The sequence below is a fragment of the Aquarana catesbeiana genome, linkage group LG02 (genome assembly GCF_042186555.1).
Source record: "Aquarana catesbeiana isolate 2022-GZ linkage group LG02, ASM4218655v1, whole genome shotgun sequence".
NCBI lineage: Eukaryota > Metazoa > Chordata > Amphibia > Anura > Ranidae > Aquarana > Aquarana catesbeiana.
The window spans coordinates 800,858,996-800,876,708 of NC_133325.1; the positions used below are offsets into that span (position 1 = coordinate 800,858,996).

At 44.4% G+C, this 17,713-nt stretch overlaps 1 protein-coding gene across 1 annotated transcript in view; it reads right to left on the reverse strand.

Annotated features, from left to right (window-relative positions):
• Positions 1-4,782, reverse strand: part of LOC141130149 (uncharacterized) — a 52,377-nt gene extending 47,595 nt beyond the window's left edge. Inside the window, exon 1 of the mRNA XM_073618097.1 lies at positions 4,558-4,782. Coding sequence (XP_073474198.1) covers positions 4,558-4,609 — 52 coding nt within the window. The 5' untranslated portion in view covers positions 4,610-4,782. The remainder of the gene's footprint in view (positions 1-4,557) is intronic.
• Between the last annotated feature and the right edge of the window lie 12,931 nt (positions 4,783-17,713).

Here is a 17,713-nt window from a genome sequence, read left to right on the forward strand (position 1 = left end):
GTCAGGTTGGATGGTAAACGTTGGGGGACGGCCATTTTTAGGTCTCTCCAAAGATGCTCAATTGGGTTTAAGTCAGGGCTCTGGCTGGGCCATTCAGGAACAGTCACGGAGTTGTTGTGAAGCCACTCCTTCGTTATTTTAGCTGTGTGCTTAGGGTCATTGTCTTGTTGGTAGGTAAACCTTCGGCCCAGTCTGAGGTCCTGAGTACTCTGGAGAAGGTTTTCGTCCAGGATATCCTTGTACTTGTCCGCATTCATCTTTCCCTCGATTGCAACCAGTTGTCCTGTCCCTGTAACTGAAAAACACCCCCACAGCATGATGCTGCCACCACCATGCTTCACTGTTGGGACTGTATTGGGCAGGTGATGAGCAGTGCCTGGTTTTCTCCACACATACCGCTTAGAATTAAGGCCAAAAAGTTCTATCTTGGTCTCATCAGGCCAGAGAATCTTATTTCTCACGATCTTGGAGTCCTTCAGGTGTTTTTTAGCAAACTCCATGCGGGCTTTCATGTGTCTTGCACTAGGAGAGTCTTCCGTCGGGCCACTCTGCCATAAAGCCCCGACTGGTGGAGGGCTGTAGTGATGGTTGACTTTCTACAACTTTCTCCCATCTCCCGACTGCATCTCTGGAGCTCAGCCACAGTGATCTTTGGGTTCTTCTTTACCTCTCTCACCAAGGCTCTTCTCCCCCGATAGCTCAGTTTGGCCGGACGGCCAGCTCTAGGAAGGGTTCTGGTCGTCCCAAACGTCTTCCATTTAAGGATTATGGAGGCCACTGTGCTCTTAGGAACCTTAAGTGCAGCAGAAATTTTTTTGTAACCTTGGCCAGATCTGTGCCTTGTCACAATTCTGTCTCTGAGCTCTTCAGGCAGTTCCTTTGACCTCATGATTCTCATTTGCTCTGACATGCACTGTGAGCTGTAAGGTCTTATATAGACAGGTGTGTGGCTTTCCTAATCAAGTCCAATCAGTGTAATCAAACACAGTGTCCGATGTGTCAGCCGCAATGTCGCAGTCACAATAAAAATCACAGATCATCGCCATTACTAGTAAACAAAATGATAATAAAAATGCCATAAATCTATTCCCTATTTTGTAGACGCTATAACTTTTGCGCAAACCAATCAATATACGTTTATTGCGATTTTTATTACCAAAAATATGTAGAAGAATAAAAATCGCAATAAACGTATATTGATTGGTTTGCCCAAAAGTTAAAGTTTTTATTTTTTTTTTAAATTGGGGATATTTATTATAGCAAAAAGTACAAAACAATGATTTTAACTTGTAAACACTGAGTTTGAAAAATAGGTCCGGTCCTTAAGTGGTTAAATTTGTTCGCTCAGAGGAAGCCAGTGGAGGGATTGGCGGAGAGGAGTGGCAGGCGCCGAGCGGTTTGTAAGGTGGATAACTGTTTGTTTAACCACTTCAGCCCCGGAAGGTTTGTCTGCTTAAAGACCAGAGCATTTTTTTGCAATACAGCACTGCGTCGCTTTAACTGACAATTGCGCGGTCGTGCAACGCTGTACACAAACAAAATTGAAGTCCTTTTTTCCCCACAAATAGAGCTTTCTTTTGGTGGTATTTGATCACCTCTGCGGTTTTTATTGTTTGTGCTACAAACAAAAAAAGAGCAACAATTTTGAAAAAAAAAACAATTTTTTTGCTAGAAAATTACTTAGAAGAACCCCCCAAACACTATATATATTTTTTTTTTCTAGCACCCTAGAGAATAAAATGGCGGTCGTTGCAATACTTTACGTCACACTTACAAGCGCACTTTTTTTGGGGGAAAAAATACACTTTTTTGACTTAAAAAATAAGACAACAGTAAAGTTAGCCCAATTTTTTTTTTTACATTGTGAAAGATAATGTTACGCCGAGTAAATTGATACCCAACATGTCACTCTTCAAAATTGTGCCCGCTCATGGAATAGCGACAAACTTTTACCCTTAAAAATCTCCATAGGCGACGTTTAAAAATTTCTAAAGGTTACATGTGTAGAGTTATAGAGGAGGTCTAGGTCTACAATTATTGCTCTCGCTCTAACGATCGCGGCGATACCTCACATGTGTGGTTTGAGCGCCGTTTTCATACGCGGGCACGACTTACGTATGCGTTTGCTTCTGTGCGCGAGCTTGGCAGGACGGGGCGCTTTAAATTATTTTTTTTTTCTTATTTATTTTACTTTTTTTTTCACACTGTCCTTTTAAAAAAAAAAAATGTGTCACTTTTATTCCTATTACAAGGAATCTAAACATCCCTTGTAATAGAAAAAAAACATGACAGGACCTCTTAAATATGAGATCTGGGGGGTCAAAAAGACTTCAGATCTCATATTTACACTAAAATGCAATTTAAAAAACTAAAAAAAATAATGAAATGTCTTTTTTTTTTTACAAAAATACCCTTCAAGAGCTTTGGGCGGAAATAAGGTTTGACGTCGCTTCTGCCCTCCAATGCTATGGAGCCGAGCGGAGGCCATCTTTCCCTCATTCGGTATCCAGGCAGTGAGGAGAAACGACGCGATCGTCTCCGGTAACCGCCCCTGAGACCACTTTTATCTGAAAGAGGACTGCCAACCATTCTTAAAAATACCGGGGCCATGGCAGCTAGCTGCTGCCATAACAACGGTAGATAACGTCAAAGTAGCGACGTATAACGACGTCGGGCGGTCCGTAAGTGGTTAATTCAAGACACTAACAATAACTTACAAGGCCATCCACAGCTTGGCCCCCCAGCTACATCACTTACCTAAACTCAAGATATCAACCTACTCGTACTCTTCATTCCTCCCAAGACCTCCTGCTCCCTAGCTCCCTTGTCACCTAATCCCATACCCACCTCCAGGATTTCTCCAGAGGCTCTCCCATCCTCTGGAACTCTCTACCCCAATCTGTCCGACTATCTCCTACTCTGTCCAGTTTCAGACATTCCCTGAAAACTCATCTTGTCTGAGAAGCCTATCTGGTCCCCCACTTAACAACTGTACATTTATTTTCTCCATCAGCCCTTCCAACCACAGTTATTACCTCTTGTATCTCTTGACCCCTCCCTCTTTGATTGTAAGCTAAAGTTAAAGGAAGGCCCGTAGACGTGGTGTATCTGGATTTTGAAAAAGCATTTGACACAGTTCCCCATAAACGTTTACTGTACAGAATAAGGTCCGTTGTCATGGACCATAGGGTGAGTACATGGATTGAAAACTGGCTACAAGGGCGAGTTCAGAGGGTGGTGATAAATGGGGAGTACTCAGAATGGTCAGGGGTGGGTAGTGGGGTTCCTCAGGGTTCTGTGCTGGGACCAATCCTATTTAATTTGTTTATAAACGATCTGGAGGATGGGATAAACAGTTCAATCTCTGTATTTGCAGACGATACTAAGCTAAGCAGGGCAATAACTTCTCCGCAGGACGTGGAAACCTTGCAAAAAGACCTGAACAAATTAATGGGGTGGACGACTACATGGCAAATGAGGTTCAATGTAGAAACATGTAAAATAATGTATTTGGGTGGCAAAAATCTGAATGCAATCTATACACTGGGTAGAGGTAGAGGCATAAAAGGTACGGAGGGTAAGAGGAAAAAATGGAAAAGCTAGAAAGCGAAAAGGTGGAAGGGAGGAGGACCAGCCACGGAAAATACTCAAATTAGTAAGTCTTCTCGGTGTTACAATTTTTATCTATTTTTTACCAATTTTAACTACGTTATTAGTCGTTTCCGGCTTCATTCCAGTCTCAGTCTAGTGCCGGATCATGGATTGGGTTTCCCGGAGGTACAGGAGGCCCGGGAAGAGCGGCAGAAGGCGGCAGGAGGGGGAGGACGTTCTCTCCCACTCCTTCGGACGTTCTCTTCCACTCCTTTTAGAGCCGACCCGCCTGCTCTAAAAAAACGGTTCCAGGGTGATGCCTGCAGTTGCATATCATCCAGTATAACCTCTTCAAGCCGAGGCTACATATGTGCGTGCGGTTGGCGCTAAGGGGCTGAAGATACTCGTGATAATACTCGGTATCGGCGCAACCCTAAAAAAAGACACAAGTCCATTCAGTTCAACCTACAATTTTAATTTATAGGCTTTTTTTGGATTTGGTTTAGATTTCCATTGATGTCAATTTCCAGTTTCCGAAATTCCGGTTTTTCGGAGGGTCACTAATTTTTTTAAAAAGTTCAGCCAAACACCATCTGATGGAATTTTTTAGAAATTCTATCATCCCTACAGATAATTATATTTGCATTGTGAGCCCATGTCTGCTCTGCTGTGCCTTCAGCCCTACTGATGGAAGTAGCTAAGACGTGAGCGGAGCCTCCATGATGCGTTGTACACATCGCTGTCCAACTCTTCTGATGATAGCCGAGCTACAAAACTTAGCTTTCTACAATTCAAAATGTGTTTATATTATTGGAGATAGCAAATATTAATAAAGCAGTATCCTTAAATTAAGAACTTAAATTTCTATTTGCCCTTCAGCGTATGTCATTTTTTTTTTTTGCTCACTCTATTTGTGTTCCACCAAGAATAAATATAATTATTAAAAATAAATATTTTCTATATTACCTGTGCAGGATGTTGTCTTCTTATATATAATCCACAGTGTTGGGAAAACCATCCATTCAGGAATGTGGGTGGTCAGTACATTGGTCAGTAGGAGAGGAGACCTGTCCTCCAGGCCCACCTCGGAGAAGAAGGTCCATGTGCAAAATCTGATGGCCTCAGATGGCCATGAGGTTCAGTGACTACTAGGAGCTCATTCTAGGTGCTGACAGAGTAGCAGACTGGAAGCAATTATGTGGTTTCTGGTAATGTTTTAGCTCTTTAGGTGACTGAACGCCGGGTTTCTCTTTCGGTTTCTGTAAAAGATTTTTCACAAACCTTTAAAGCGCCAGTGCATACCTTACCTACAACACATCCAATAACTTATGGTGTGAAAGTGCCCTCTTGCACCTAATGTCTCACCCAAAAAAAAACATGTCCTGACTATTTATTCCTAATATCATTATCATTTGACATTTATGAGAATCTGTGTTGGTAATCCTCTTCTCCAGATCCCATTAGTGCTTTTGGGCTTTGTGTGTTGGACATCTTAAGCCGCGTACACACGAGCGGAATGTCCGACAGAAAAAGTCAGACGGAAGCTTTTCATTGTCTATTCCCATCGTGTGTAGACCTCATCGGACTTTTTTTTTTTTCGAAAAATCCGATAGACCTAGAAATAGAACATGTTCTAAATATATCCGACGGAACCAATCCCTATCGGGAAAACCGCTCGTCTGTATGCTGTTCCGACGGACCAAAGAGGACGCATGCTCTGAAGCAAGTACGAGACGGAAGCTATTGGCTACTGCCTATTGAACTTCCTTTTCTAGTCCCGTCATATGTGCTGTACGTCACCGCGTTCTGGACGGACGGACTTTGGGTTGACCGTGTGTAGGCAAGACAGCTTGAATGGAATTCCATTGGAGAAACCTTCGGAGTTTATTCCGACGGCAAAACCGGTCGTGTTTTAGTCATTAAATTCTACAGTGAGAGAAAAAAGTATTTGACCCCCTGCTGATTTTGTACGTTTGTCCATGGACAAAGAAAGGATCAGACTATAATTTTAATGGTCGGTTTATTTTAACAATGAGAGACAGAATAACAACAAAAATATCCAGAAAAACTCATTTCAAAAAAAGTTAGAAATGGATTTGCATTTTAATGAGTGAAATAAAGATTTGACCGCTTTGCAAAACATGACTTAGTACTTGATGGCAAAACCCTTGTTGGCAATCACAGAGGTCAGACGTTTCTTGTAGTTGGCCACCAGGTTTGCACACATCTCAGGAGGGATTTTGTCCTCTTTGCAGATCCTCTCCAAGTCATTAAGGTTTTGAGGCTGACGTTTGGTAACTCAAACCTTCAGCTCCCTCCACATATTTTCTATGGGATTAAGGTCTGGAGACTGGCTAGGCCACTCCAGGACCTTAATGTGCTTCTTCTTGAGCTACTCCTTTGTTGCCTTGGCCGTGTGTTTTGGGTCATTGTCATGCTGGAAGACCCATCCACGACCCATTTTGAATGCCCTGGCTGAGGGAAGAAGTTTCTCACCCAAGATTTGACGGTACATGGCCCCGTCCATCATCCCTTTGATGCGGGGAAGTTGTCCTGTCCCCTTAGCGGAAAAACACCCCCAAAGCATAATGTTTCCACCTCCATGTTTGACGGTGGGGATGGTGTTCTTGGGATCATAGTCAGCATTCCTCCTCCAAACACGGTGAGTTGAGTTGATGCCAAAGAGATCAATTTTGGTCTCCTCTGACCACAACACTTTCACCCAGTTCTCCACTGAATCATTCAGATGTTCATTAGCAAACTTCAGAAATGCCTGTACATGTGCTTTCTTGAGCAGGGGGACCTTGCGGGCGCTGCAGGATTTCAGTCCTTTATGGCGTAGTGTGTTACCGATTGTTTTCTTGGTGACTATGGTCCCAGCTGCCTTGAGATCATTGACAAAGTTCTCCCATGTAGTTCTGGGCTGATTCCTCACCGTTCTCATGATCATTGAAACTCCACAAGGTGAGATCCTCCATGGAGCCCCAGACCGAGGGAGACTGACAGTTATTTTGTGTTTTTTTCCATTTGTGAATGATCTCACCAACTGTTGTCACCCTCTCACCAAGCTGCTTGGCGATGGTCTTGTAGCCCATTTCAGCCTTGTGTAGGTCTACAATCTTGTCCTCGACATCCTTGGACAGCTCTTTGGTCTTGGCCATGGTGGAGAGATTGGAATCTAATTGATTGCTTCTGTGGACAGGTGTCTTTTATACAGGTAACAAGCTAAGATTAGGAGCACACTCCTAAAGGAAGTTCTCCTGTATAGAAGACACCTGGGAGCCAGAAATCTTGCTGATTGATCGGGAATCAAATACTTATTTTACTCATTAAAATGCAAATCAATTTATAACTTTGGAAAAGTGTTTTTCTGGATATTTTGGTGGTTATTCTGTGTCCCACTGTTATAATAAACCAGCCTATAAAATTATAGACTGATCATTACTTTGTCATGGGCAAGCATACAAAATCAGCAGGGGATCAAATACTTTTTTCCATCACTGTACATCTGACGGTGCTGCCATTAGATACATTTTTTATAATAATGTTTCACAAATGTTGCACAAAGTCAAAAGTTCTTCCATAATATAATACAGACAATGGATCTTCTATAAGATAATAGAGTCCATGCATGGACTATAAGATAATATAGACCAGGCCCGTCTGTGACAAAAATAGGCCCGGGCATTTTAGACTTAGCATCCGGGGGGGGGGGGGGGCGTTTGCGGGGGTCGTGCTTTCAAAGAAATTGAGAGTGCCAGATACATAAAATACAGTATCTCACAAAAGTGAGTACACCCCTCACATTTTGGTAAATATTCTATTCTCTAATCTTTTCATGTGACAACACTGAAGAAATGACACTTGTCTACAATGTAAAGTAGTGAGTGTACAGCTTGTATAACAGTGTAAATTTGCTGTCCCCTCAAAATAACTCAACACACAGCCATTAATGTCTAAACCATTGGTAACAAAAGTGAGTACACCCCTAAGTGAAAATGTCCAAATTGGGCCCAATTAGCCAATTTCCCTCCCCGGTGTCATGTGACTCGTTAGTGTTACAAGGTCTCAGGTGTGAATGGGGAGCAGGTGTGTTAAATTTGGTGTTATCGCTCTCACTCTCTCATACTGGTCACTGGAAGTTCAACATGGCACCTCATGGCAAAGAACTGAGGATCGGAAAAAAAGGAATTGTTGCTCTACATAAAGATGGCTTAGGCTATAAGAAGATTGCCAAGACCCTGAAACTGAGCTGCAGAACGGTGGCCAAGACCATACAGCGGTTTAACAGGACAGGTTCCACTCAGGCCTCGCCATGATCCACCAAAGAAGTTGAGGTCATGTGCACAGCGTCATATCCAGAGGTTGTCTTTGGGAAATAGACGTATGAATGCTGCCAGCATTGCTGCAGAGGTTGAAGGGGTGGGGGGTCAGCCTGTCAGTGCTCAGACCATACGCCGCACACTGCATCAAATAGGTCTGCATGGCTGTCGTCCCAGAAGGAAGCCTCTTCTAAAGATGATGCACAAGAAAGCCCGCAAACAGTTTGCTGAAGACAAGCAGACTAAGGACATGGATTACTGGAACCATGTCCTGTGGTCTGATGAGACCAAGATAAACTTATTTGGTTCAGATGGTATCAAGCGTGTGTGGGGGCAACCAGGTGAGGAGTACAAAGACAAGTGTGTCTTGTCTACAGTCAAGCATGGTGGTGGGAGTGTCATGGTCTGGGGCTGCATGAGTGCTGCCGGCACTGGGGGCTACAGATCATTGAGGGAACCATGAATGCCAACATGTACTGTGATATACTGAAGCAGAGCATGATCCCCTCCCTTCAGAGACTGGACCGCAGGGCAGTATTCCAACATGATAACGACCCCAAACACACCTCCAAGACCACCACTGCCTTGCTAAAGAAGCTGAGGGTAAAGGTGATGGACTGGCCAAGCATGTCTCCAGACCTAAACCCTATTGAGCATCTGTGGGACATCCTCAAATGGAAGGTGGAGGAGAGCAAGGTCTCCAACATCCACCAGCTCCATGATGTCCTCATGGAGGAGGGGAAGAGGACTCCAGTGGCAACCTGTGAAGCTCTGGTGAACTCCATGCCCAAGAGGGTTAAGGCAGTGCTGGAAAATAATGGTGGTCACACAAAATATTGACACTTTAGACCCAATTTGGAGATTTTCACTTAGGGGTGTACTGACTTTTGTTGCCAGCGGTTTAGACATTAATGGCTGTGTGTTGAGTTATTTTGAGGGGGCGGCAAATTTACACTGTTATACAAGCTGTACACTCACTACTTTACATTGTAGACAAGTGTCATTTCTTCAGTGTTGTCACATGAAAAGATAGAAGAGAATATTTACAAAGATGTGAGTGAGGGGTGTACTCACTTTTGTGAGATAGTTTAAACTGTCAACTTCACACGGAAAGGAATCTTTATAGTTAAGTAAATGCTGTATACCACTTGTAACAACTAAACTTTGCACCATCACACCTCAGATCAGCCCCAATTCCTGCAAGTAACTGGCTTTGTGAATACTGAAAAGCCATTTTTATGTATTTTTTAAAAGGTTATTTTTATACATCACTGTGTCATATATTATTCCATTAGGAGGAATAATATGCCGATGTATTGCCATGATGTGGACACCGACATGATGGACATACTGCAGGTAAGGCATCCTATTATTATAATAACCCTCAATAAACCGCAGAGCACAGTGTTCACAGCTATCTGCATGCTTGCGCTATTATATAAACACTTATTCATTTAGAGAATCATTTCTGTTTATGGAAGATTGTTTTTTTTTGCATTTACTTACAGTCTCAGTTCACACATACAGGTGTGACCAAACGTGGGCATATTTTTCACGCATCATGTGCAGGGAATCCCAATCATTTCAATAGGATGCCTTACCTGCAAAAAACTAAAAGTATGTCTGTCCATCATGTCTGTGCCAGTGTCCGACGGTCAGTGCCAGTGTCCACATCATGCCAATACATCGGCATTGCCATGATGTGGATCCTGGACTGCAACTGTGCAAAACCCATGAGCCATGCATGCATGGTAAGCAGCGCCATCCAGGGAAATACAGCAGGGCAACACCAGCAGAACAGGCATTGTCCCACCCTAGTAGCCGTAGACAAAGGGGACCCTTGTGTATGAAAGGGAACTTTTCTAAACAGGCCCAAAGCTGTGTAAGGGGCCCCAAAATTTTTGATGGCTGCCCTGTGCAAGGCCAAACCTGGGCGGGTGCTGAAGCGGGGGGGGGGGGGTCCGGCCCAAGTGCCACACTGGGGGGTGTCAGGCCGGCATCGCCCACTGTGACAGCTTATATTTGAATCACTGGGTGCCCACCGTCACACAAGTCCCACCTCCTGGTTTGGCTCCTTTGAAAGACAGCACACTTGTCCAATGCATGGACATGCGCTGTCTATCATAGGTAGGAGCCGATCCAGGAGGCGGGACTGGTATGAGAGCTGGATGCCAGTGTTTCAAATTAAAGCCGTCATAGCAGGCAACGCCGGCCAGTTTGATCACCTGGCCGGTTCTCCTCTCTGATCCCCTGCACTGGTGAGGCTGCATTCCTGGGCACAGGTGAGGCTGCATTCATGGGCACAGGTGAGGCTGCATTGCTGGGCACAGGTGAGGATGAATTGCTAGGCACAGGTGAGGCTGCATTGCTGGGAACTGGTGAGGCTGCATAGATGGGCACTGGTGAGGCTGCATAGCAGGGGAACTGGTGAGGCTGAATAGATGGGAACTAGTGAGGCTGCATTGCTGGGCACTGGTCAGGCTGCATTAATGGGCACTGGTAAGGGTGCATAGATGGGCACAGCTGAGCCCTGCATTCTTTATGCAACGCACTCCTGAGCCCTGCATTCTTTATGTAACACACTCCTGAACCCTGCATTCTTTATGTTACGCACTCCTGAACCCTGCATTCTTTATGTAGCGCACTCCTGAGTCCTGCATTCTTTATGTAGCACACTCCTGAGCCCTACATTCTTTATGTAGCGCACCCCCGAGCCCTGCATTCTTTATGTAGCGCACTCCTGAGCCCTGCATTCTTTATGTAGCGCACTCCTGAGCCCTGCATTCTTTATGTAGCGCACTCCTGAGCCCTGCATTCTTTATGTAGAGCACTCCTGAGCCCTGTATTCTTTATGTAGCGCACTCCTCAACTGTTTATTCTCTATCTTATCTTCATAACATTTGGTAGTCCTATCTCAAAAACTTCTAAGTATCTTTTTTTTAAATCTTTATTTATGGACAAAATTTGAGAAATAACGTATATATTATACAATCATTCCATGAACACATACCACATACACTGCATATATCATTTGAGGAAAAAATGCTTATAAAATAGTTTACCATTTGCCAATAAAAAAAAAAAATGTCCTTGGATTTAATTTAAAAAATCTGGTCACCTTAACATAGGCCGCCGCTGAACAGAAAGTCCCTGTTTGCGAATGCGCCCCGCAGCCGACAGGCACCTGGCAACCAGGACGCCAAGAGACGAGGAGGGACAGAGAAGCCAAAGAAGATGCCTTATGCACCTCAGACCCGCCTCCTGCACGTGAAAGCCGGCGAGGTGCTGTGGCCGACCTATAAGGCAAGCATTAAGGTTGGTGTATGCCAACCTCCTTTGCCACCAGTGAATAGGTTGGATCTGATGCTCCAGGCCAGAGAGCAGTGGCGGCTGGTGAAGTTTTAGGATGGGGGGGGGCGCCAGGCCCCGCCCCTCCCTTTTTGAACCCTCACACTTGGTGAAAATAGGTGTGGCTTCAGCTAAATAGTGGGCGTGGCTCTAAGGTGGTGTGGTTAGTGTCTGAGTTGAATGAGGGATGGAGGGAGAGGGAGAGAGGGATGGAGGGACAGCAGGCCCAGATCCTACAGAGAGTGCTCCTAATGGTAATTTATTATCTTTTTTTTCCCTCAGTAACTGCAGTCTGATTAGTACCTAATTAGTGTGTCTCTGGGCACTCCTCTCTCTCAGCAGCCATGTGCCTGGCTCAAGATGAAGGGGAGACCATTCTACCCAGAAAAGGTGACTGTGGATGAAATATTTAACAGGCTAACGAGCACTACTAAAAGTAATACCCGAAAAGCCAGTTATAAAGAAATACTCTTTTATAACTGGCTCTGTGAGTAATGGTTTAACTGGCATTGCAGTACTAACAAAGCCAGTTGTAAAGCATTACTCACAGAGTCAGTTATAAAAGAGTTTTTGCTTAATAACTGGCTCTCAGAGTAAAGCCTAGAGCACACGGGGTGGATACCGGGCGACATTGGGCCTGTGTGTATGGCAGACGGTCCGACAGAAACCGGCCATTTAGCCCAGGTTCTGTCGAAGGCTCATGACCGAAAAAGGTTAGAATAGCGTATATCAGCCGAAATACACCACCACATCCCGGATTAAATAGAACAAAAAGAAATAGAATAATGGGACTTTTAGATACTGAAACCCCCTAATGGAATAATATATGACACAGTGATGCATAAAAATAACATTATAATAAAATACATAAAAATGGCTTTTCAGTATTCACAAAGCCAGTTACTTGCAGGAATTGGGGCTGATCTGAGGTGTGATGGTGCAAAGTTTAGTTGTTACAAGTGGTATACAGCATTTACTTAACTATAAAGATTCCTTTCCGTGTGAAGTTGACAGTTTACACTATCTCACAAAAGTGAGTACACCCCTCACATCTTTGTAAATATTTTCTTCTATCTTTTCATGTGACAACACTGAAGAAATGACACTTTGCTACAATGTAAAGTAGTGAGTGTACAGCTTGTATAACAGTGTAAATTTGCTGTCCCCTCAAAATAACTCAACACACAGCCATTAATGTCTAAACCACTGGCAACAAAAGTGAGTACACCCCTAAGTGAAAATGTCAATATTTTGTGTACCCACCATTATTTTCCAGCACTCTCTTAACCCTCTTGGGCATGGAGTTCACCAGAGCTTCACAGGTTGCCACTGGAGTCCTCTTCCCCTCCTCCATGATGACATCACAGAGCTGGTGGATGTTGGAGACCTTGCGCTCCTCCACCTTCCGTTTGAGTATGTCCCACAGATGATCAATAGGGTTTAGGTCTGGAGACACGCTTGGCCAGTCCATCACCTTTACCCTCAGCTTCTTTAGCAAGGCAGTGGTCGTCTTGGAGGTGTGTTTGGGGACGTTATCATGTTGTAATACTGCCCTGCGGTCCAGTCTCTGAAGGGAGGGGATCATGCTCTGCTTCAGTATGTCACAGTACAAGTTGCATTCATGGTTCCCTCAATGATCTGTAGCTCCCCAGTTCCGGCAGCACTCATGCAGCCCCAGACCATGACACTCCCACCACCTTGCTTGACTGTAGACAAGACACACTTGTCTTTGTACTCCTCACCTGGTTGCCCCCACACACGCTTGTCACCATCTGAACCAAATAAGTTTATCTTGGTCTCATCAGACCACAGGACATGGTTCCAGTAATCCATGTCCTTAGTCTACTTGTCTTCAGCAAACTGTTTGCGGGCTTTCTTGTGCATCGTCTTTAGAAGAGGCTTCTTTCTGGGACAACAGCTATGCAGACCAATTTGATGCAGTGTGCGGCGTATGGTCTGAGCACTGACAGGCTGACCCCCCACCCCTACAACCTCTGCAGCAATGCTGGCAGCACTCATACGTCTATTTCCCAAAGTCAACCTCTGGATATGACGCTGAGCACGTGCACACAACTTCTTTGGTGGACCATGGTGAGGCCTGTTCTGAGTGGAACCTGTCCTGTTATACCGCTGTATGGTCTTGGCCACCGTGCTGCAGCTCAGTTTCAGGGTCTTGGCAATCTTCTTATAGCCTAGGCCATCTTTATGTAGAGCAACAATTTTTTTTTTCAGATCCTCAGAGAGTTCTTTGCCATGAGGTGCCATGTTGAACTTCCAGTGACCAGTATGAGAGAGTGATGCCCACGTACAAACGTTCGGAAATTCGGCCAGCAAAAGACCGATGAGAGCTTTTGGTCGGAAAATGCAACTGTGTGTATGCTTCATCTGACTTTTGCTGGCCGAATTCCAGCCAGCAAAAGATTGAGAGCAGGTTCTCAATTTTTAACGGAAAAAGTTACGATCAGAAATTCCGATCGTCTGTACACATTCCGATGCGCAAAATGAAAATGGCTAATTGCGCCCAATTTGGACATTTTCACTTAGGGGATGTACTCACTTTTGTTGCTAGCGGTTTAGACATTAATGGCTGTGTGTTGAGTTATTTTGAGGGGACAGCAAATTTACACTGTTATACAAGCTGTACACTCACTACTTTACATTGTAGCAAAGTGTAATTTCTTCAGTGTTGTCACATGAAAAGATAGAAGATAATATTTTACAAAAATGTGAGGGGTGTACTCACTTTTGTGAGATATTGTATATTTTTTTATTGTATGTATCTGGCACTCTCAATTTCTTTGAAAGCATTTTTTCGCACACTATGCCCAAAAGGTTGCCAGTGGATTAGAGCAACCCTCATCTTGTGCTGCTTCATACTATTTTCAGTACTCCACCATCAAAACTGGAGTTAAAGTAATCAGATCTCCACACATCCTGGAACCCCACATCCCACCATCAACGGCCCTCGCACACGCCCCCCCCCCCCCCCCCCCCCGAGCTGCTAAGTCTAAAATGCCAGGGCCTATTTTTTGTCCCAGTCCGCAGTCCGGGCCTGCAAACTTTCCATAGATCACCTCAACTCCCACACTGCACAGTGTCAACAGCATTAGCTGGGCTCCGGCTTCTCTCAGAAGGGCACTGGAGATCGGGGTGAGGGGAGGGGGGGGGTTTGGAGTGCAGGAGGGTGCAAAGCGAGCATGCACAAGACCGCTGGCCAGGATTGAATGCCTTCACTCCTCCCACCACCACCAGTATATGCTGGAACATCAGCGGCCGGCCCTGCATGTCGGAATCCGTGGCTAACCCTGCATGTCACAGCCAGACATGCGGCCCGGCGGCCCTCGGCCGACCGGGCAAACGCCCGATGTGCCCTATGGCCAGTCCGGGCCTGGTATAGACCTAGTATGGATCACAAGATAATACAGTCAATGGATGGACTATAAGATAGTATAGACCATGTATGGATCACAAGATAATACAGTCAATGGATGGACTATAAGATAGTATAGACCATGTATGGATCACAAGATAATACAGTCCATGGATGGACTATAAGATAGTATAGACCATGTATGGATCACAAGATAATACAGTCCATGGATGGACTATAAGATAGTATAGACCATGCATGGATCACAAGATATAACAGTCCATGGATGGACTATAAGATAGTATAGACCATGTATGGATCACAAGATAATACAGTCCATGGATGGACTATAAGATAGTATAGACCATGTATGGATCACAAGATAATACAGTCCATGAATGGACTATAAGATAGGATAGACCTAGCATGGATCACAAGATAATACAGTCCATGGATGGACTATAAGATAGTATAGACCTTGTATGGATCACAAGATAATACAGTCCATGGATGGACTATAAGATAGTATAGACCATGTATGGATCACAAGATAATACAGTCCATGGATGGACTATAAGATAGTATAGACCATGTATGGATCACAAGATAATACAGTCCATGAATGGACTATAAGATAGGATAGACCATGCATGGATCACAAGATAATACAGTCCATGGATGGACTATAAGATAGTATAGACCATGTATGGATCACAAGATAATACAGTCCATGAATGGACTATAAGATAGTATAGACCATGTATGGATCACAAGATAATACAGTCCATGGATGGAATGGATGGACTATAAGATAGTATAGACCATGTATGGATCACAAGATAATACAGTCCATGGATGGACTATAAGATAGTATAGACCATGTATGGATCAAAAGATAATACAGTCAATGGATGTTCCATATCATGATACAGTCCCTGGTTATACAAGAAAATACAATTAATAAATGGACCACAAGAAAACACTGACCATAGGTGGACCACCATGAATTGAATCATGAATAGACCACAAGATAATACATAAGTTCCTGACATTAGTCACATATAAGCTTCTGGGGAAATGAAAATAGTTTGTTCTTCGTAAACAAGCAGTCACATTGTTAGAATCGCACTGTGGTTGATGTGTGATTTGCCGCTTCCTGACATACCGTACGTCGTGTATTAAGGTATGTACGTAACTGCTGGAAAATGCTAGCGAGTCAGAAATGCACAGTAATTGCACAGTGCCGGGCATTAGACCCCAACCACAGCAACTGAAATATAGCTGATAATGAAAGTCCTCACCAGGTCCTTCACACCTCTCCTTCACACAATGGAGGAGGAACAAGGTGGAGGTAAACCACGTACCCAGCTCAGCTATAATGCTCCTCATGATGGTGATGATGAATGAGGTTAATCAAATCAAATATTTCAGCTTTGATACGGAGATGAAAATCTGATTTGTGGCGAATTACAATACTGTCCGAAAATTTGTAGGATTCTCTGCAGACCAGATGAATTGGCTGGCAGAAAGGCAGGAGCTCAATGTCTGCAATTCTCCTGGGTTTTCGATCTAATTTGCTCATCATTTATGATAATACTGATGCAGCCTGACCAGCACAGACTGGAGCTGAATTTATAGAGGACAATGCGAATTTCTTCTGTAAGTTGTTCCCCCCCCTCCCCCGTCAACCGAATATCTGCAACAGCTGGAGAGTCCATAGAGACAAGGGTGCTCAAAGCACATGATTGTGTGACCACTCCCTGCCCTTGCTGGACCCTGGACCTTCCTGAAGGAGTCAAGTGTATGTATTCCCTAACAATGAACGTCTCTTATTTATTCCCTTTTTTGGTCTGTTTCATTTATTATTTATTTTTTTATTATTCATTAACCCCTTCAATACTGGAAATCCCCCCCCCCCCCCTTCCTGCCTAGGCCAATTTTCAGCTTTCAGCGCTGTCGCTATTTGAAAGGCAATTGAGCAGTCATTGCAACACTGTAACTAAACTAATCACCACTGGGGTTTTTATTTTGTTTGCTAAATGAACTAAAAAAGCCTGAAAATTGTGAAGAAAAAAAAAGCGTTTTTCTTCATTTCTGTTACAATATTTTGGAAATAAATAATAATTCTTCCTAAATTTAGGCCAAACTGTATTCTGTTACATTTGTGAAAATAATCTGAATCAGTGTATATTATGTAATCTGTAGGAAAGATATATCGTCTACAAACTATGGGATATACGGGGGGGCGTGGCCGACCGGAGCTGAAGATGGACGCCTGAATCCTCAGCTCGTCTCACAGGGGAGATACTATAGCTACTCAGGCCGCACAGCTAACAAAATCCAGCGCCATCCTTGCTCCTGAGACACTTGGGATCATGGCCAGCGTATCCAGAAAGAGAAACCCGGAATACAAGCCCAAGAAACTCACAGAGTTCTCCTACAAGCCGGCGGAGCAGGTCAGTGAAAGCCAAGATGGCGCCGGCCAGGCCGCGCCGAACGAATCCTACACGGATCTACCGGATGAATTCCCGGTAGAATCCGCTTCATCTGACCCCCCAGCTTTACCCACTCACCCCCTGGAAGGCGACCACCTCCTAAATAGCCCAGCGAAAGCTAAGATGAGGCTCGATGCGCCGCCGCAGCGCCCGCCCTCTTCACAAATTGAGGCCCAGGCTTTCAATCCCCTTCTCAGCAACCAGGCCCTGCATTCATCTGTGGCATCATTCCCCACATCGGGGCAGCCTGTGATGGACACCACCTTAAAGGACATGCTACTGTCCCTGCAGACCTCCCTCATGACAGATCTCTCCTCATTATTTGCTAAAATCTCTTCAGACATACACACTATAGATGAGAGAGTGACATGCATTGAAAAAAATATGAGTGACTGCACAGCCACAGTTAATGAAGTCATAGATGTGTGTGAAGATGTGAGGGAGGAACAAGCATGGATCCGCGCCAAGCTGGCCGATTTAGAGGACAGATCACGCAGGAACAATGTCAAACTGCGTGGAGTCCCCGAATCCATAATGCCTGCTGATCTACCAAGATACGCGAAGGAACTAATGCACATCATTGTTCC